The sequence below is a fragment of the Perna viridis genome, chromosome 11 (genome assembly GCF_037379345.1).
Source record: "Perna viridis isolate PV_CMFRI_1.1 ecotype Kerala chromosome 11, ASM3737934v1, whole genome shotgun sequence".
NCBI lineage: Eukaryota > Metazoa > Mollusca > Bivalvia > Mytilida > Mytilidae > Perna > Perna viridis.
In genome coordinates, this window is record NC_142455.1 from 28,833,956 (window position 1) to 28,857,170 (window position 23,215).

Sequence of the window (23,215 nt, forward strand, 5' to 3'; positions counted from 1 at the left end):
AATGAGAAATCTTCTTATATCTATTTATTATAAAACTATACAGTCCCTGTAAAAGTGGATTACTTGTTTCACATAACAATACTTTATAAGACCTACTGCGTTAATTTCTAAGTAAGTTCTAGTTGTGTGCTCACCACTACCGTGGGCATATGTCTGCTACAAAATTACCAAAAACATTCAATTCATACAAAACTGAAAAAGTTATAATTATGACATATGCCACTAAGCATATTATCCCAAATGGTTTAGCTAATTTCCATTTAGTAATGATCATTGCAGTTATAAGAAAAACGACGGTAGTAAGTAATGTGATTGCCGAATAGGTTAATCCTTCGCTGTTTATTTTCACAACGTCACCAGAGTTCACTGCGGCTGTTTCTATTAACCAAGGTAGACCAAGGCACACCAGAATATCAAATACATTGCTGCCAATAGAGTTGGATACTGCCATATCTCCGAAACCTGTTTATTTGACAAAAAGTATAATATAAAAATAATTATGATTATGAAGTTGTTTAAATTTCGGTCTTTATATTATTGAATAATTGATGACCGTGTTAGTGTCATATTATATGAAAGTGCACTCGGTATATTTCGTGTAACTAAACCATATCTAAAATATAAAAATCAAATCTTAGTTTGTACTTTTATGTGAACAACACAAATTTGCTTAAGTCTAAATACCCAAACGCTTATAGACGAAATACTAGGCTTTACTGAATATTTGAAAAAAGGATTTCTGAAAACTAGAAAAAAAACACGTTCAAACCATGTAAATCCAAGCCCCCGGTAATTAAATGGTTAGTGCCTTAGTAATCGTTTTTAAATGAGTTCTATCTTACCATCTCTAGCAACGAACAGACTTGATAGACAGTCTGGAACACTTGTTCCTGCGGCTAGTATAGTTAACCCCATAACAGTGTCTGGTATTTCTAGGGCATCACCTAAAATATCATTTACAAATCTTGACAGAAATTAACACAGACATGAAGACAATTGAAAAAAGTACATGTTCAAGTGTTAAACAGCATGTGCAATAGTCTTCGAGTGTGTGTATCATTTTTGAATTTTTTCTGGTCGAAGAATATATCTTGGGATTATTCTTAAGTAGCACTCCACATAAGAATCATGCAAAATGTATTTCATGGTTTGAAAGCCTACGTTTTTTTTTTTTGATATTTTGCCTAAAATGTCATAGTAAACAGAAAGTAACGTGGCTTTTCATAGAACCGTTGTTCATAGGAGATATAAATTATATAGAATATACCGCAGAACTTAAAATTAAGGCAGATGACTCTGTAAATGACACTAGAATACAATAGAAACTTTTGGATTTTCCATGTTGATTATCCCCTTATATCTGGCAGATTGGAATGAATAGTTATACATTTCATAAAATCCCGACTTAAAAACATTATACATCGTTGTTTTTTCCAAAACAGATGGTACACCCAGATACAAATGTATAGTTCTTAGTAGAGATACCTCATACTTTGAAAGAAATAATCCCAAATCATCTGCCAAATATACAGAAGAGGATGTTTACACAATGCTGGAATTTTCAATCGACAACACATTTGTCCAGCGTGGTGGACGCGTTTTTCAACAAACGGTCGGCATTCCAATGGGAACAAATTGTGCTTCTCTACATGCTGACCTATTCCTAGTTATTCCTTATGTGGCTGACTTTATAGCTGATCTGATCCGAAAGAAAAAATATCGTTTAGCTACATCCTTTAATCTCAAGTTTTTGCTATATAGTTGACGTATTATCTTTAAAAAATCCTAATTTCCGGGATTTGATACATCGCATCTACCCAAAGCAATTGAGGTAAAAAGATGCTACAGAAACTGTAAAGTCAGTCTCATATCTTGACCTACACTTAGAAATCGACGGTAAAGGGAAACTATTAACCAAACTTTACGACAAACGTGATTACTTTTCATTCAGAATTTTTCAACTTTCCTTTCATCTGTGGCAACATCCCTTCAGCACCTGCGTATGGAATGTTAATTTCACCACTCATACGTTATGCCAGAGCTTCCCGTAACTACGCAGATTTTTTTGTATCGCGCTAGAATTCTAACAAATAGGCTGCTGGAACAGGATTATGTTGCTACAAGATTGAAGTCATCATTACAGAAGTTTTATGGTCGTCACCATGAACTCGTGGATCGTTACGGTGTATCCATCTGTGCCATGCAAACTGATTTATTCAACGGGTCATAGTTTTCCTTTCCTCTTTCGTCTACCCCAGACTTGACTTTTTATAAGCAACTCGGCTGGTGTTTCTAGAAAAACAGAGGTCGCTTACTCTACCGGTGCACCTGGTCCATGCTCTCAGTTTTTAGTGGAGTCCGAGTTGCTCATTTGCTTTTGTTACTTTGTATGTATGATTTTAGTTACTTCATGTTCTTTGTTCTGAATGTCTGTTTTCCATGTCTAGTCTTTGTCCCTGCATTACATTCGTTTGATTACCGATATAACCTTGGTTCCCTTGATTATTCTATCATTTAGACCTATAAAGCCACTAAATAAAAAAAATTAAAAAAAAAATATGTAGCTTTTTTTTTTAGGTGTATCACATTTTATAGAATTTGCATGATTCTTACAAAGACTGCTACTTAAAGTGTATATCTGTTGAACCTCTTTGGTAACTATCCTTGGAATAAATTCTTTGAAATCCACTAGTTGAATCCATTGATTTTTCTTAAGTTTTTCATTAAGTGGTACTTTTCATTTCATCGAAATTTCTAACTAAACGGAACGCCAAATATTTCTGTTTATTTTTTTTTTATCAAATGTATAACCTTATAATTCACGTCGATTGACAATGGTCCATTTGGGTGAGTTGGCGAGTCTTTCACATTACAGCACTCTTGGTTATGATACTTTTGTCTAATCTGGTCGAGACCGCAAAGTTTTTTTCTGATAATTTAGCCTTACGGATTGTATGCAATAACATAAAAACTGGGAGCATGGAACAGGAGCACCGGTAGGGTAAGCGTCCTCTGCTTTTCTAGAAACACCCACTGAGTTGCTTAAAAAAAGTCAAGTCCGGGGTAGACAAAAGAGGAAAAGAAAACTATGACACGTTGAACAAACCAGTTTAGTTTTGTATGTTTAATTAAAGTGTAATAAAGGGACCAAGCTTCGAGCAGAAATCAACGGATGGAGACCAGACAGGAAATGTAGACGCACACGAAAAAAACAAAAAATAAAATAACACGTTGAAAGAAACAAAAGCAAATGAGCAACTTGGACTCTTAACAATAATTGGAGCATGAACCAGATTCACCGGTTGGGTAAGCGTCCTTTGCCTATCTACACACATGGTTTTTTTGGCGGCAATTACTTCTGTTCAAGTCTTCATTTCTATCCAAAATGAAATCCACGAAAACCACATACCCACTATGGTAATCATCCAAACCATTATGTAAGAAAACCCTGCTATCCAGACGACAGACATGATGAAAGTAAGTGGATATAGTTTTCTCCATTTTCCTGGTAATCTACAGTCTGGTATTGTTACGTATAGTATAGCTTTGATAGGAAGCATAGTGGTCCAATATATCCGTGAAATAAAGGACTCTGGAATAAGCCATGGCGACTCGTAATCTTTACCTGTAAATAATGTAGTATTGGTTTAAGTGAAAACATCCGTATATACATGTACAAGATTTAAATACTTTCTACTAGACGCTGGATGAGTGTGATAAGACTACATGAATTGAAGTACCCAAGAACACGTTTCGGAAAGACGTTTTATGGTCGTCATCATGAAATCATGAATCGTTATGGTGTATCCATCTGCCCCACTGATTTATTCAACGGGTCATAGTTTTCCTTTCCTCGTTTGTCTACCCCTGACTTGACTTTTTATGAGCAACTCGGCTGGTGTTAATAGAAAAGCAGAGGACACTTACCCTACCGGTGCACCTGGGTCCATGCTCTCAGTTTTTAGTCGAGCCCGAGTTGCTCATTTGCTTTTTTATGTATGCTATTAGTTACTTTATGTTTTTTGTTGTGTATGTCTGTTTTTCATGTCTGGTCTTTGTCCCTGGATTGCATTCTTTTGATTACCGCTAGAACCTTGGTTCCCTTGATTACTCTTTTAAATGCTTTTAATATTTAATCCTTCACGAAATCAGGAAAACATTAACCCATGACAATAGTCGTATAGCAGAGTTTGCAAAATATACATTTTAAACATTAAAACATTCAACTGACGCAATTTAAACACTCAGTAATAGCGAGGGAAAAACTCTTTCTGCTAACATATAATATTGTCATTTTGTTGCAATAATTATCTTCCAAATCTCATCTAATGTTTACAATAGTGATTTTTCTTCATATTTAGTCTAAAAATGACATAATTGGATACGAGCTATTAAGATGGAATTATAATTTGATCAGTATGATCCATGCTGCATTGAAACAATCTAAATATTATATTAACAACGAGAAAAAGATTACTTCACTTGCATTATTTCTCACTTGAAAGGGACAAATGTAACATGCCACAGTTATCAACACAGCGAAGAAATATTATTAAACTCTGTGACTTTCAGTGCAATGCGTGCTTATGGAACGTTGATTGAGCAATTAAATCGCGGTTACATATAAATGCTTATTATATTAGAATTACAACAGATGTAGGTCACTCTGAAGAACTATACTAGTGTGTGACTTCCATTAACACGGAAGACACTTAAGTTATATTTGTACATTTCAAAGGTTTATAAAACGAATTATAAAGCTTCGAATGTTCACTTACAAAAGCCGTTTTTTATTATTTTCTCTAATGTTCTTATTTGGAATTTGACTTTATTCTTCATTCTACGGCAACATTGTAATTGTTATTTCATTCTGAAGCAATGGTTTGCCAGTGAATTTGTTGTTACTTTACTTTTTTATTACCAAAAAATGTGACGTTGATTATTGGCATTTAAATTTTTTAAAACGGTTTTCTTTTACGAAACAAACATAAATTCATTTTTTCAATCTTTTTATAAATTTCTTTTTTACGAACAGGAAATAAATATGATTTCAAAGTAAGAAACCATGTAAATCATTTATCTATGATATGAGTTGTATAAATGTTGCAGTTTGTATATAACTAACTTGCACTAACTGACTAAGAACTTTTAGGTGTACGTTTATCGATGGAATACAGTCGAACCTCGTTAAGCCGAAGTCGAAGGGACTATGCAAAAATGTTCGAGTTATACGAGGTTCAAGTAATCCGAGATCGAGGATAAACCGGAAATACTAGAAGTTTGGTCAATGATTGTTTCTGTATTTACATCATTTGTTGTGCTTGTACATGTACATGTACTTCACTTTACACGGTACTTCGTAATGTCATGTGTTTCATATCGGAAGATATTTTTTGTATGTTGTTTATCATGTTTGAAATACTGAACGGCACCAAGTGTTTTAGTGAAATTTCCTTTTTTGTTTTTTCTACATCAAAAAACGTCATAGTTCATAACATGTTGCTTTGTTTGATTCACAATCAGGACTATCGTCAAACCATGTGTTCTACATTATTACGATAAAATTTCAAGTTCACTAGCGAAACGAATGTAGTCGTTGAAATATCCGTACTATCATCTATTTGATGTTCCATTAAATAGTCAGGTACCATTGCAGTTCATCTGAATTTTTAAAATTTTTTTTATCAAAATATCTTATGTCACTGTTAGTGTAAATTCCGACGTGTTCTTAATACATTTCGTTTCTTTTAACAACACGCGCGATTTTAAATTGATTAAATAAACAAATCAAACCATAATGAGTGTCAACTAATTTTAAAAGCCACGCTAATCGTTGTTAAAACACACTTCGATCATGGTTTGTAATAAATCAATCAGTTTACCGACTAATTAGTTGACTTCGAGACATCAGGGTTAATTAACCTCGATGTCCTGTCGAGGGGACTGATTGTTTACCTCAAGTTATCGGATATTTCGATTCATCCGAGGTCGAGTCATCCGAGGTAAAATTGTATTGGAGTAAGGGGAGTTTTGCTGGGACTTTGTAATTAGTTCGAGTTATCCGAGATTTCGACTAATCTGAGTTCGACACATCGAGAATGGTCTGTATTTCAAGACCAAAGACTGGCATTACACCCATTTGGGGCGGTTAACGCGAATTACTGTGAAAGTACTTTAATTCGAGGATACTAATTTTCGTAGATTAGGAAAGATACACAAGTCCATGGATTCTTAAATCTTTTCGTCCGAAAACAAATTTCGTGGTCTGGATTACCAACGAAAACCACAACATAAGTTCCCCACGAACAACAGTATTCACAGTATATACCAACCATACCATGCAGGACTTTTCGTTTTGTTCACTTATGGTGTACTCTCTGTCTAGGTCTAGTCTATGTCCCCAGATAATTAATATCACGTACCTTGTTCTGATCAAACGTAAGTTGTATAATCTGGATTACATTCTTTTGATTACCGCTACAACCTTGGTTCCGTGATTACTCTTTCACAGTTTTCCATTCCTTTTTCGTCTACCCCGGACTTGACTTTTTATGAGCAATTCGGCGGGTGTTTCTAGATAAGCAGAGGACGCTTACCCTATCGTTGCATCCGGTCCAGTTTTTAGTGGAGTCCGAGTTGCTAATTTACTTTTATTACTTTTTATGTATTATTTATGTATTATTATGTATTTTTGTTGTATATGTCTGTTTTCTATGTCTGGTTTTTGTCCCTGGATTACATTCTTTTGATTTCCGTTATAACCTTGGTTCCCTTGATTACTCTTTGATTTCCGCTATAACCTTGGTTCCCTTGATTACTCTTTGATTACCGCTATAACCTTGGTTCCCTTGATTACTCTTTTATATGTTTGGAGTTTATTTTTTGTTGTTTATAGAATTGTGTCCACTACTTCTACACATCACTGTTACTTAGCACAACAGAACGACAACCGACATTTGACACATGTACAGGTTTTGTTAGTTTCATTGCGATAAAAATTTCGTTATTATGACTCGTGTCAAAAACATTTACACAACCATCTTACTGATATTTTCGACTCAACTGTTTTTACATGTGTTTGTATTATTTTGTTGATAGTTGTGATCTTGCTTCCTGGAGGTTGTATTTTTGTTTTTCTTGTTTTCTGTAACTTGGGTTTATACTTTGTAGGTTCGATAACAATTTACAGTCTAGTTTGAATCGTAATTAATGTTGATAGAAAAGTTGCCATAATTTTGTTTCTTGTGTTTGTGCAAATGGACATATTGGATAAGATGGTTGTCTCATAGCATGCCTTCACATCTTTATTTACTATAAATGACAAGGAAACACGAAAACTAATACTTACTATCTTTATGGCCCTCAGAGCGGACACTTTCATGGGTTGCTGTGAATGAAGTTTCTATTTCCTCCTTCAAACCATTCTCCATGCCACGACGTTCTGCTGCTTTCGAACTATCGTACACACCACTATGCAAATTCCTCGAACCAGTCAGAGACTGAGTCTCGTTTTGGGAAGGAGTCTCTTCCGGAAGATTTCGTATCCTTCTGTAAAGTCTTTCGAAAAAGTTCTCTAGATTTGTGTTGAAATACATTATAATGATGTATACTATATACAAAAGAAACATAATCATTGCTTCGTACCTAAAATGACAAAGGCATGGAATGATATAAAAATCAAGATATTGTGTTTAGTAAAGCGTTTAAATGGTTGCGATTCTTACATTTTGTGTGTTTCGGGATAAAATCCGCTTTTCCTACATATACAGATGTTTCCTTTTTTAATTTTACCTCATGTTTAATGATAGAAGAGAGATACGTCAATATCAAAAAGTAAGACAATGTGTTTTGTCCAAGTTTTATTTGTGAAGAAGATTCACAGAGATCTCTAGTTTGGAAATTGTAATTGAGATGTGGAAAGTTAAGTACACAGTGACGTAAGAAAACACAGAAACCTTTACTTATTAGAGGAAGAAAACACAGAAACCTTTACTTATTAGAGGAAGAAAACACAGTAACCTTTACTTATTAGAGGAAGCACCAGAGAACAAATATGATGACTTACCAATGAACTTCACCATTGGAAATAACAATAACCAGTACTGCCACGGCTATCAGATAAGATATACAGTCTCGTAACATAGGCCACCATGTAAGTCTTACAACCTAAAAGAAAAAAAAAGAGTTCAAGTAAATATTCTTTTTAAAATCAGGCAGACAATGAAGTACACGTAAACTTATCTAAGACGAAAGTATGTCTTGACTTAAAACTTAGTGAAATTTAATATGATACAAACATATCATTGATTTCAAGAGTTATTTCTCCAACCCTAAGTCTATCTCCTAAAGATGTGTATATCTAAGTTACACAGTCAATGTCTTACAACAATAAAATGAAACACTAAACTTGTACAACACACCTCTGAATTACTACGTTCAATATACGTATTTAATGTATTTAAGAGAACAGTACAGTACAAAAAGAAAATATTAACGGACGATGGTAAACCAAAATATAGTAAACAGAATTGAAGGTTAAAATCGAAATGTATCGTATTGTTACAGTGATGAGAGTACCGTATGGTGCTCCCGTTATGGGAGCAATATATTTGCTGCTATTATATAACACCTAATTGTGGGCCCTCTTCCGGTTAATAAAGATAAGAAACGTCTGCTGTGTTTCTAAGCTCTAAGACTTTGTGTCTGTTATGTATGTCTAAGTTATTTAGGGATATTTTTACGCCACCTAGTTCTGTAACAGTATTCTAAATATAATAACTCTATGAATATTTCAAGATTTAATTGATTCTAAATGTCATTAATATAATCATTCAATTGAAAATATTGGATAACAATTTAAATAATTATTGTACTTTAAAAATAATCATAAAAAAACTAATGAAAGTGATTGGAAATAATACTGAATTATATAAACTAAATAAATTATTATTGTTATTTTAAGGTTAATTAGTAAATTTAATATCAGCAAAATTAATGATTAAAGAATATTCCGTCTTGTCTGGATGAACAAAAAAATCGCCACGTGAAGTGTAATCAAAAAGCAGTATAAACTGAAAATCGCGGAAAGAAGCAGAATATAATTTCATTATATAGGGCAGATCATGTTATTTACATCGAAAATATTATTGTTTACTTGTTTCAATTATTAAGCTCTACGAAATGAAAGTTTTAATGTCAAGTGTTTGGCATGGAATTTACAAACAAACGACTTCCTTATTTGAATTACAACAGTCATCGTTCAAGGGGTTTCTCTTGTATATTATTTTTTTCCACTTTTTTTGTTTTTTTATGAACCAGCGCATTCAAGTATCAGTCTGATATTAAGAGATCGTCTTGGGAAGAGATATTTCATGAGGAAGAAAAAAACGAATTTTCGATCTTCATATTTTTTACATAATGGTAGTCCTTTCTGCATATAGATGTGCAATTTTGGGCACCTTATACATTCATCGTCCACAAAAACCAACCAAATAACATACTAAATATGATTATGTGGTCTGTTACTGTTTCTGAACCAGACATAACAGTGGAGTTGGTGGTATTTTCCCCACATGCATAAATCAGATCCTTTCTGATTTTAATAAAAACGGACACATAAAATGAAATGATTTGCAGGTTTGTTATACTTTAAACATACCGCTTGTTTGGTCTTAACTTCGGTTGATTTCTAACCTTATCACTGATTAAAAATTACGGGTAACATTAGATTTAAACAGAAATTTTCTAATACTTTCAGCCAAACAAACAGACAAAATATAGAATTAAAGAACAATCAATAATTCATAAATATATTTATCAAATTTGTTTTTTGATATCTTATCAAAGTTTCAGTATTCAGTGGCACGACTACAAAACACAGTATTAAGAATGAAAAGACCAGACTTGAAAGAGGGTTAAATGTCGTCATAATGAATAAATTGCCCTTTACTTAGCACCCACAAAGATACGCTTTTCATTATTGTCATACTATAAATCAATAAGTCAATCTTTGTTTTTTATGACCAAGTCCACTAATTAAACTTTAATGCAACCAATCAGTGTGAATTTAGAGGACTCAAGACACAAAATAAAAAAGAATAATATTACAAGCAAGATTTAAGCTTCCAAATGAATTTTTCATCTTAAATTGTACTGGTACTAATTGAATAATATGCTCATTCTATATGCTCATCTCATGCTTACATTATTTTCTTTTTTTATAAATATCAAACTGGATCTAAGAAAGAAACTTCCTAAGTACCAGTAGTTAGTGTTTGTGATTCTTTTTTTTTTTTTACAATTTTTACGTCTACCAATATTGAAATAACTACAGGGTTCAATCTTTGTGAATCAGTTTGTCCAAATATGAGTATGAAACCTGCTTATTGTTTATATCAACAAAGGTGCAATACACAATGACCCCTTATCTGAACTAATCAGAAACTGATATAAATTTGGTAAACAAAAATGCTAAAATTATACTTAGTCCTCCATGTGTCAAAGTCTTTACATGCATAACCAATCTTGCATAAAAAAATGACACACTACATTTTTACTGCTTTTGACCTTTATCGTTTTCGTCGACATTAACATGACGTCAAGTATATGATGTTAATTTTAAATAACCCATACAATAAAATAAAGTTCGTTTGAGGTCAATAATTCTCAGAAATATTTTGCTATATATATATATATATATATATATATATATATATATATATATATACACACACACACACACACATACAAACGTCTCAGAATGTTACGACTCCATTTGCTACACTGCTCCATAGGATCAAATTGATACAGGGAAGATATGTAAACGTATAGAAAGGTCTGAAAAATTCCCAACGATGTTAGAACTGTCAAATTTACGATGCAAATTTTTGGTCATTCCCTCCGCGGGACTCGAACTCGTACCGCTGTGACATCTATGGCAACACCGCCTGCACAAAGTCCAGCGCCCTAGACCACTATATAGCCTAGCTGGCCGAGTGGTCTAGGGCGCTGTGCAGGCGGTGTTGCCATAGATGTCACAGCGGTACGAGTTCGAGTCCCGCAGAGGGAACGACCAAAAATTTGCATCGCAAATTTGACATTTCTAACATCGTTTGGAATTTTTCAAACCCTTCTATATATACTTCTTTCCTTTTTGTATGCTTGATACAGTTTGAGTATTTGAAGAGCTTTTTAGATATAAATCATTGTATTGCATTTGGTAGAAGCTCTTAGTACAGGATTAGGCTTTTTATTTTGGTATTTCTGGTTTTTGTATTCTTGTATATACAGTTTTTGAATTACATCTCCCTATGTATTTGATTATATTGCTGCTTATAAGATGCTACTCCTTGAAACACGTGTAAGCATATTAATAGGATTGGTAGCCTGACCACATGATTTTATGTTTTAATAAAAAAAAAAAGCCAAATTCATTTGAAAATTGAGTTATTTTCAAAATAATTTTATATAATTTATTTTTTTTTATAAAAAGATGTTAAAACTAAAGATTTAGTTTAAATATATCGTACTGCAATATGTAGATGTCGGTAAAATATTAAAAAATATAAGTGGAAATCTTACCATGCCGGCAAACAAGGCACATACGCCTACTATAAATAAAATGTTGAACACGGCCGATCCAACAATTGTTCCGACTCCCACGTCACTTTTAGATATAAAAACTCCTAAAATGATAATTGAAAGAAAACAAAGTATTTCTTACGTTCTCAGACGAAAGTAACTCGAAATTAAATACGAAGTAGATTAAAGAGAAAAGAAACGATTTAAGATTAAACAAATGTACATGAATCATTCTTTGAAAAAAAAATTAAATTGCAACAATCTTTCTTATGTTCAACTTCATATTGTGAAAACTCAGTACTTTATTTCAGGACGTTTACCCTTCTGAAGTACTATATCGATGCTTCAAGATTTTAGTGGATTCTGTGCCGCTCATCTACTTTAGTTTCTATTTGCGCGCTATTTTGGTTATTTCATGTGCGTTGTTGTGTGTGTCTGCTTTATTTTTCTAATCGTTATCCCTGTATTATGTTCGTTTTGATTACCTTTCAAATCCTTGTTCCCATAAATTTCCTAGTACACATATTAGGTCTACTTTTTCAAATTTCAAATATCACCGATAATTAGTTAATAACTTGAGGTAAAAACTTCGACATTGTATTTCATTTATAAAAATGTGTTTGTATAGTTCATTTTGCTTGGTTCGCAATTTCAATACCATGTTCATTGTCTATCAATTAAAAACAAAATAGGCACTTGATAAATCTAATTTCATGAACATTTATATATCCATGACTAAGGAATATAGACCCTTATATTGAAATAATGACGTCATAATGTTTATTTCCCTGATTCGCAACAAACGCCTCATTGTACTTTATTTAGAAATCAACCTCAATACTGTCATTTATTTGTTGTAATATATATGTTTTTGTATTGTAAAGCAGTGAAACAAACACCCTCTGCTACATATAAATCTGTCAAAAAGTTTCTAAAATCAATAAAAAATTTTGCGTGTTCAATATTGTATAAATACAAATGCGGCAATTTCAAATGAAGAAAACTTTGAGAAAAGATACATTGTCACGTAGATTTGTATTTGCCACGTTTGTTCATCTTCCTGAATCACACAAGACTTGCACTTAATAACATTCACCTGGTTTCCTTTTGTATTTTAACAGTTGTATGTTTTGCCTGAATTCTAGTTTCTACTATCAATGACACGATGATATAAGAAATATCGTGAAATGACTTACTTGTAATGGTTGAACGTACCTATTAAGGCCATAAAGAACTCTGGAGCAGAACTTCCCGCAGCCATAAAATTTATGCTTGAACGTACCTATTACCTATTAAGGCCGCAAAGAACTCTGGAGCAGAACTTTCCGCAGCCATAAAAGTTATGTTTGAACGTACCTATTAAGGCCGTAAAGAACTCTGGAGCAGAACTTCCCGCAGCCATAAACGTTGCACCTGCTACATCTTCTTGAAGCTTCAACTCTTTGTAAAAAACAAGCCAAGAATATTGACCACATGTTAGAATTATAGTGCACTTGTATATAACTTTACTGTATATTTCGGGTTCTTAAATACGATGCAATGATCTTCTCACATGATTGAGAAAGTACGTTCTAAGTTAAATAGAACTTTTCGCTTTTAGTGTTAGGAATGAATGGCTACACAGAATGAAACAGATTTAGCGATTGAAAACAATAACAGAATACGTCATAATTCTTTCAAAAATGAATGATGACGGTAATTATATGGAGCGTTCTTGAAATTTTAATTTATCATCGTTTGGTTATTTAAACTTTTTCCATTGTTTTCGATCTCGTTGTTTGTTTTTCTTTTTACAATAATATGACTGAACTTTTAACATGTATCTAACATATAACTCGAACTGTTAAAAATATTGATACTCCTGGATTCTGAGACTAATTTCACGTTTTTTTTAGTCTGATTGAAGGTGGCTCCTTGGATTTTAAATGCTTGAATATGCATTAGAACTTGTGAAGGCAGTTCGATATAACATTGACAGAAACTTGTAATTTATTCTTAATGCTTTAATGTATAAACAAGAAATACATTTTGAAAAAAGGTGAAGTTAAAAATAAAAAAAAAAACATCTTTATTGTAAAAAGGGTTTGTCATAACTGAAAATAATCACTTATGGCCTAATTTTATCCCAATAAAGTTGGAACCTAGTGGTGTATACGTCTTGTTTATTTTCAGTTTCAGACATAGGATAATGCTGATGAAACTGAATTGTTCTAATGTATAGAATAATAGTTTATCTACCGTCACATATAACCTCTAAAGATGCAACAAAATAGTCATCACAAACGATTGCCAAGGCACCAAATAAATAAAGAGCCACCAGAATGTGAAGAAATACGCCACCATCCTGGGTCTCTTTCAGTGTGAAAAAGTTTCCTGGGAAATTGTCGACTGATCTTGGAATGCAGTCCGTCTCGTTGTCGTTATTAGCTGCAGTAAATAAGTTCATATATCATTTTAAAGGTCAAGAATAAAGTAGGTATACACCCTGCCGGTGCATCAGGTAAATGTTCTCAGTTTTAAGTGAATGTCAAAGTTTTTCATTCACTTATTAAGCTTTGTACGTATCATATTGTTTATTTTTTGCTCTCTGTTGTGTGTTTTCCGTGTCTAGTCGTTGTCCCTGGATTACATTTTTCTTAGTTTTCTTGATAACTTTTTATTAGTAATTGTGCTAAATAGTTTATTAGTTTCGAATATTAACAAACATATCACGATATAACTAAACTTATTGAGATTGCAGTATTGTTGGGAAATGTCATGTTCCGTAATGAGAAAGATGTCTCCGTAAAGTCATTAACAAATATCAGACAAAATTGTTTAAACTGTATATGGTTAGTCATTGCCTCTTTGAATTTGTATGTAACAATTAATATACACTTGAAATCATTTATATCAAAATATTCATATGGTTTTATTGCATACGGAGAAAACTATGGCACATTGAAAAAATGTAAATTACCTTTAGTCGAAAAAAAAAAAACATGAATGTCAGTTTTACATATGCTATACAGTGGAAACTGTCTTAAACGAACTCTGAATAATGTAAAGAGATGTCCATACCAGAAACCTGTACATTATTTTTTTATGATTTCACTTTCCCCACCAAAGTTCTGTAAGCTTATTTCATTTTCATATATCGTGATTTGCTACTTTTAGAAGGAAGTCATTTATCTTATATCTAGCTTCGAAAATGAAACTGTTCCAGGACACCTTTTTTATAAATATTTTATTACGTGTAATAAAAATCAGTCACTAGTGTAATTCATATAAAATCTATGAAGGAGTAAAGTATAAAACAAGATATCCAAATTTAATGGGATCTTTGGGAATCTGGCGGTGGGAGAATAGGGAGAATAGGATGCATAATCAGCAAGCGGGACCAGATATCATGGTCTTAAATAATCAACTTTCATTAAACAATGATAATAATGGAAATAATAAAGTGCATGAATGGACGGACACTCATCGTGTAAAAAACCCTAACGACCCGACGTAAAATAATTATTTGTGTAATTTTTGTTCTATGTTTTTATAGTTTCTGATTTATAGTATTTGAAGAACCTTTTCAGTATAATGCTGTCTTGTATGCATTTAATTAATGTTATCTTAGTTTGGACGTTCCATGTGTGTCAATTAATCAGAAATGACTTTATTTATATATGCATGTTGTACGCAGCAGATTATGTCAAGTAATTCACGAATCCAACATGCAAACTTGAGTCCAGATGTGATTTTACATGTCATATGTCGTTTGGTTTTTTAAGCCTGGGTTGATGGTTGATGTCTTTTCTTCTCAGTCAGATCCTTTCACCCTTAGCCATCAAGTCTCAATTTGGACCTCCCTTTTTTTCGTTTGTCACGTTTTATTCGTATTTCATTTGTGTTTAGATTTGTTTTGAAATGTGGCTAAATTTGATTAATTATTGCTCTTTTAATTGTTACTTATTTTTTAGCTTTTGAATCCTAAGATGTCATATTTTGAAAGAAATACATTTAGAAAATATAGTCAATGTTCATTTTAACTTTTGTGTTTCAGGAAGCCAAACATAATTAAAGAACAAAATTGACAAGCCACTAGATCTATACTTTTAATATCTATGGAATATAGTATATTTTGTGTGAACTTATAGCAGTGGTCATTTTATCAGATTATAAATACCCATTTTGCTTCAAACGAAAGAGGTTGTTAAATACCTTTCCTCACAAATATTGAATGATTTGAAATACTCGTTCTCTTCATTAAAAGTTTATTAAACACAATTACTAATAAGTTGCATATGAATTTATTTCAGGCTTCAAAGTTACTTTTACTACCCTTTGAACATTAAGCTTTTGATTCAAGCATGAAATAATGAAAATGGCATAATAACATCTTTGTAAAATGTTGAGGTTTCAACAATATTTAACCACAAATGAAAAAAAAAAGAACACACACACACACACACACACACACACACACACACACACACACACACACACACACACACACACACACACACACACACACAACATCCATAATGAAATTTAAACTTAAACCCCTACCTACGGGAATAAAAATGAAACGGCGACCATAAGCAGAGTCGTTCACGGTCTGTTAAATAACTCTTTGATATGACCTTAGGCTCTAGACGGCATCATGTGCATATTACAACAAATATTAAGGGCAAATCTAATTAGGCAGGTTTCAGAACATAATTTGATTTCATTTTTGGTTCACTTAAAGATTGGTATCAAACCCATTTTAACATAAAAAGAAATATCTAGTTTCATAATTAATTTGTTAACTCGAGAAAGTCAATATTTGTTATTTGAAGTAATTGTTATTATTTTTCATCGCTTTTGTTTTTTTGTTTGCAGATATGGTTTTCAATTTAATTTAGTTTTTTTTTTCTTCACTGGACTTTACGATGAAAATTTCTATCATTAGTCTTATGCTATATGTTATTAGCACGGTTTATAAGATATCCATCATTCAAAGTAGTTTAAATTATCTTTTATTTTGGTATTTCAAGAGGTTTATGAACACATACATATTTAAACATTAAGTACAAAAGTAAATATCTAATTGTATATACATTAAATAAATAGATAAATTACAAGTACATGTATGCTCACCTGCGAGTAGACCCGTATCACGTTTATGTCTTACGTTGGGTGTATCTGTTGAACTTTTACTTGCTCGTGCTAAAAGAACACACAGAACAAATAAAGAATATGCCACGAGTAATATTCCTAGTTTAATATAGCGTCCATATTTCTTGCATTTGTAGTTAGTCCTCATTTTAGATAAGTTTATAATTCCAGTTATAGAAATAAACAATCATTTGTCATCTTTTAAAATAGAGTGTAGTATCTGGTGATATAGTATTAACCCTGTTTGATAATGGATAAATTTCACTGCAGATTCATGACAATCATGTGTCCGGATTTTATCTCATTTTTGTTTAATTAATTCACTGCCATAACCGAAGATAACTTAATATTGACTAATACAGAGGTCAGCCGTTACTCCCGGTATGCCTCATGCTTTATTAGTATTTAAGCTCTCCTGTCTTCAAAGACTGGATATACTAAAATCTTGCTGTGCTTTATTGTTCAAATGGATTTGCATTCTAAGTGCCAATCACAATTTCCTATACTAAAACCCATTATAGGCTTTACTACATATCTTCACATTCACACGAAACTGAATACTATATTTTTAGATGAACCATCAAATTACAACGTTATAAGGTTCTAAGTCATAAATGGATAAATAAATCATCATGGCTAACCATAAACTGATTAGAGACTATCTAACGTGAAATGATGCGATATTCTTGAGACATCAATTTAGGAAGGTCTATCGCTAAAACCCGGGCAACCATGACCCTAAACTACAATTACTTTTATTTGCTATTAATGTCTTGTGCCACAAGTACTTTAACAGGTTCCCAGAAATAACAGAAGAATTACTTCCATATAGTAGAATTGACGAAACAGTAATCGATAAAGAAATCTGCCAATGGTTAACCAACCAGCAGTTATCAGAAAAGATAATCACGTATGTACCTGGTAGTCGAGCAAATGTTTTTTTTACAATATGTGACAAAAATACACACTTATATTTACAGGTTTAATCAACAAGTTTATCAGACAGGTGAATCAGGGATTTATTTGACAGTCAATGAAATATTTTTGTTATATCTAAATAAAGTTTTAGGGAACAAGCGAAGAAAACCCTTGATAACATTCTTTTGATTTCCGCTTGAGTCTTAGTTCCCTTGATTACTCTTTAACATGCAAAAGACGCGGACTATCGATGAAACACCAAAATAAGGAATTTCGTTCTGTTTGGTTATAACACTTGTATTTCTTTATTTCTGTTTTTTTTTAAATGGAATAATGTTATGCCTTTACAACACTGTCTGGCAAGCACTTGATTCATTAATAACCAGGTCAGCATATAATTCTGTTTTTATACGTTGCACAGAGCACGGTTTGATCGTATTTTAAGTTGAATGCAAAATGCATACTTAGTATATATACAAATGTTTTTATATGTTCTTTATTACGTATTTATAAGGTTAATACTAATGTGTCATATTTTGTTCTGGAATGTTTTTGAAAAACAAAAATTAACAAAAAATTTCACAAAATAAACTAAACGCATATATATTAATTATGGGATTCAAAATCCCTAATCCTACCTCATAAATCTATACCATTTATGAAAGACCAAAACTATCCATAAAATGTCATTGTATGTCATCAGCAACATGATAACATATTTTGATACAAAAGATAGTTCATACTTAAGATTTTTGATATTACAAAAATGTCATAGATATAATATCAATTTAACTTTGAATTTTCCACTTAATGAGGTTGTATGCTAGAATTGTAACGATAATTTATTTCGACTCAAACACTTCAAACAGTGAACAGTATAAAAAAACTTTCATTACCGTAAATGGCCGCACAACTCTGATTAAAGATTGGAAATAGGGAATATTACATTTGCTTTAAAGACTAAACTCAAATGCCTTAACGTCGATATAAAGGTCGATTGTCATTATTGCTACAAATTACAGAATGTGTTGAAGATAAAGGAGAAAATGCCCTTTATACTAAAAAATACTGATTACCCTTACGAAGACAAAATAATCATATCCTTAACTTGAACATGAACAGTATTATACAAAATAAAAATGTAACATTAGAGGTTGCACTTGTTTCTCACTTAGGCAAGCCAGTTTTTCAACCTAGTTTATGTGTAAACATCACGTCAGTTTCTACTTATGTTTTGAACTTGAAAATCATCTGAAAATCTACACACAAGGGCAACGTTTAATTATTGTCAATGTTGCATAGAGTACAATTTGCATAAATTCCTTCTTGACTTCTTTTACCTTAAAAAAGTAAAAATAAATATCAGATATTGTTTATATGTTTGAGTGTAGTGTCCTATTTGCAATTGGTAAAAGTTCATTGGTCCGTACACAACTTTTAAAAAATTCTGTACTCCTTAAAACACGTGTAAATATATCAAAATTTTGATGTTAAGTATTTTTCTATTTAGTATTTACTAGTAAACAAAACTTTATTAGTATTTCGAATTAACAAGATAATATTTACATTTGTAACAAGCTGCACCTTTTCAGGGCCATACAATTGTTTCTAACCTTCCGGTTTTTGCCTCGATGTTACTATTTATGGAATTTTCCTTGTATTGACAAATCCTTCTTGCTATTCCCCAGTCTGCTTTTCAGTTCGGCAATTTCTTTTATTTCCTTAATTAGTCGAAATATTATTGGTAAATATTGCAATATTTTTTTATTTAAATTAAAAATATGAAAACATATTTATTGTAAAAGCTTTGAATAAGCTTTTGTAATATTTTTTCCCCAACATATAAAATGATATTTGGTTGTATAACTATTTTAGATTTTTAAACAAATGTCACTCTAAGATTGAAGTCATCACTTCAAAAGTTTTATGGCCGTCAACTATGTATGATATTAGTTACTTGATGTTCTTTGTTGTGTATGTCTATTTTCCATGTCTGGTTTTTGTCCCTGGGTTTCATTCTTTTGATTACCGCTATAACCTTGGTTCCCTTGATTAATCTAAACAAAAGTGTAGTTATCCCGCTTAGATCGGATATGCCAAGTATATACTATATAAATAAAAGTCAGGCCAACAATGTGTAACCTGAACAATATATAATAAAAATATTAATGTACTTTTCAAATTAATAGAAACACCACTTCTTTTCATAGATTTACAGTTATCTTACTAACAATAAATACATTATAAAAAGAAAATTATAGAAAATAAGCAGAAAAAACAAACAACATAACATGAGCAGTAAAAGTCAACATTAGAAATATGCACGCCACCTAAAAGGTTAATTATAGAGTACATTAGCAACATTATTCCAGCAAGACTCTTGCCGGACGTTACTTACTTGCATTTTGACAGGTGGCGCTGGAGGAGGATGATTCTGACATCCTTACCCTTCAGAAGCATGTGAAGCCTCTCCCGTTTTTGAAAGAGTAAAAATTGCTACTGTTTCAATTTTTGTGTGCGATCTCTTTTGTTCGTTTTCTTTAGTTTTCGTAAATTTGCATTTTGTTTTTGTTCTCTACATTGTGCAATTAGGTCGTCCTTTTGGTCTATTTTCACGTTTAGTTTATATTCTTAGAAATCGATAAATCTTCATGGTCCCATTTATGCTTCGCTACTTTTGCAGATTGCTTGAGATTTAATTTTTAATGAACAAATCGGGAAAGAAAGTTGACCAAATAATAAGATAAAGAATATAATGTGTTTCCTATTCGTTTAATACTTCCAATAAAATAGATAGGTAATATCCAGGGATTTAAGGCCATTTGACTCTGTATACAAATTGCCGATGTGATAGATAAAAACCCTAAGCAATAGTTAAAAGGAATAGTAAAGATAGTTCATACAAGGGATGGCATCATCAAGGCAAAGACCTGAGAGTTGAAAATTACAACAATTCTGACTTCGTACTTACAGGCATTTCTGATGAAAACGGACGGTTAACCCAGATTAATGTTATAGCGCGTTCAATCTAGAATGTCTATTCCATCGTCTGACTCATCGAAGTGTATGACGTATCCGTCTTTTTTCATAAATGCTTTATGGGAAAATTAGCATTAAAACGAACTTAAAACAGAATCAATTCAACTATATGATACACTAACATAATTGAAATTCATTAACGTCATTGACTATTTAAAATTCGTCTATTCAATGAACAAAAATTAAGCAACATTATGGAAAATCTCAATCTGACACATATTCAAAATTAGAAATTCAACATAACTCATAGAGTAGAAAGTCAGTGATTGAGAAAAAGAATCAACAACGCCGTCCCCCGCATTTGCATCGCAAATTTGACAGTTCTAACATCGTCGAGAATTTTTCAGACCCTTCTATATATATATTTGCATCTCAAATTTGTAACCTCACGTCGATTCTAGAGTTGGGATCTAGTTCAGACTTGAATATATATATATATATATATATATATATATATATATATATATATATATATATATATATATATATGTATGCATCCTTGTATTAACATACTATCTTGATCCTCGCCGTGAATGCTATGTATCTACGTAGTAATGTACTAGCAAGTAAGATGATAGAGTTGCCTCCCCTCAGTTACATCATGTGCTACTGTTCGCGCTCTAGATTTACTTACGAGGAAGTATCACTCGGTTAACAAAAGCTATATTTTATAGCCTAGTTGACCTAGTGGTCTAGAGCGTTGGACTGAATGCAGACGATATTCCCATAGATGTCAGAGAAGAGAAGGGGTTCGAATCCCGCTGACGGAGCGACCAAATTTACATCGCAAATTTGCAACCTCACATCGATTCTAGAATTGGTGTGTAGTGTAGACTTAATATATATATATATATATATATATATATATATACATACAACGTCTAAGAATGTGACGACTCTATTCGCTACACTGTTCCATCGGATCAAATTGATACATGGAAGATAACGTTAACTTCTAGAAGGGTCTTGATAATTCCCAACGATGTTGGAACTGTCAAATTTGCGAAGCAAATTTTTTTTGGTCGTTCCCTCCGCGGGACTCGAACTCGTACAGCTGTGACATCTGTGGCAACACCACCTGCACTAAGTCCAGCGCCCTAGACCACTGGGCCAGCTAGGCTATATAGAAATATAGCTTTTGCTGGCCGGGTCATTCCTCCTCGTAGGATTAATCTAGGGCTGTAACTTAGTACACGATGTATGGTAGTACGGGACATCATTAATTTGATCCTCTATCCTACATAATAACACCTAGATGAACTGTCCCGTACTATCATACATAGTGTAGTAAGTTACAGCCCTAGATTAATCCTACGAGGAGGATTGACCCGGCCAGCGAAAGCTATATTTTTATATAGCCAAGCTGGCCGAGTGGACTAGGGCGCTGGACATAGATGTCACAGCGGTACGAGTTCGAGTCCCGCAAATGGACAGTTCTAACATCGTTGGGAATTTTTCATACCCATATATATATATATAATTAATCGTCTAAATAATAGTCAACAATCACTCTTACGGGATTATGGATCTCAGCATAAAACTCATAAAACTATATAACACCTAAACATATAGATTTATTGGTTTTATGCTGTGGAAGGATATCAGTTATCCGAAATATTCAATTTAAATTTTACCATCTTCTGGTGATGTTAAACATATTTTGACGTTTATATATATTTACAGTGTGTGCATATAACGTTTTGAGAATATGTAAATTGAATTATTGAAAAAAAAGTAAATTTTATGAACCAATACAATTAAAAATAGAATACGATTATAATTAGATGAATTGATCTCAATATAATTTAAAACATTTATATGTTTATGATACATAGTTCCAACGTGAACTACATTTAATTATATTGATATTATTCCAGAAACAGAAAGTAAAAGCTAATTTAAAAAGGGTAAAACTGATTGATATCATATCAATTTATTATCACTTTTTCTCCTAGTTTCGCGGACTTCAATATCGAGCTTGAATTTTAAGCATCAAAGTCACTGGTTATGACAGAGTTATTGTTACGATCTAACGTTTTCTCCTGATCTAGTTTTTATATTGTTATAACGATACGAGATTTTGTTTTATTTAACTTATAAAGACAGCTTAATTTTAGAAGCCAAATAATATTTGGCGTTATTTTAAGATTGTTTTTGTGTTTCGGACATTTTGTCTTAGCATTGATCAATACATCGTGCACGTGTGGTACTAAAAAAAAATGGAGTAAAAATTGTCAATAATTAATTTAAAGGAAGAATAGTAAATAGTTAATAGTAAATGCACCAATTTCCATTTTCTAAAATCTAGCACACACTGGAAACCAAGGTAGAATTAGTATAAAAAAATATCGATAAAATATTGACTTCGATTAAACTATAGAAACCATTTTTTTTTGTACAAAGATATTCACAACGAAACATATACAGTTATGTATCACTTTATCGAAATTTCCTAATTTAACATAATTGGTACTTTTTGTGTTTTCTACATTAAGAATACGATTTGGATTGATTTTTTTCATACATAGCAACACTATGTCTTAGT

The 23,215-nt window shown here is 32.2% G+C and overlaps 1 protein-coding gene across 1 annotated transcript; it reads right to left on the reverse strand.

Annotated features, from left to right (window-relative positions):
• Positions 1–9: 9 nt before the first annotated feature.
• Positions 10–17,037, reverse strand: LOC148603619 (sodium/potassium/calcium exchanger 5-like). The gene is made up of 9 exons (XM_088551612.1): positions 16,696–17,037; positions 13,819–14,007; positions 12,937–13,020; positions 11,581–11,684; positions 8,066–8,166; positions 7,349–7,644; positions 3,410–3,625; positions 843–944; positions 10–462 (listed from the first exon to the last, which is right to left on the reverse strand). The coding sequence occupies exons 1-9, from the start codon at positions 16,859–16,861 to the stop codon at positions 137–139; spliced, it is 1,584 nt and encodes a 527-aa protein (XP_088407738.1). The 5' UTR covers positions 16,862–17,037; the 3' UTR covers positions 10–136.
• Between the last annotated feature and the right edge of the window lie 6,178 nt (positions 17,038–23,215).

Excerpts from the sequence above, each read along its gene's own strand:
- LOC148603619 (XM_088551612.1), bottom strand. The coding sequence starts at position 16,861 with ATGAGGACTAACTACAAATGCAAGAAATATGGACGCTATATTAAACTA. Across the intron at positions 13,021-13,818 it reads TTTAGAGGTTATATGTGACG|AGTTGAAGCTTCAAGAAGAT; the intron begins GTAGATAAACTA and ends TTTTTTACAAAG. Across the intron at positions 3,626-7,348 it reads CTCTGAGGGCCATAAAGATA|GTAAAGATTACGAGTCGCCA; the intron begins GTAAGTATTAGT and ends CATTATTTACAG.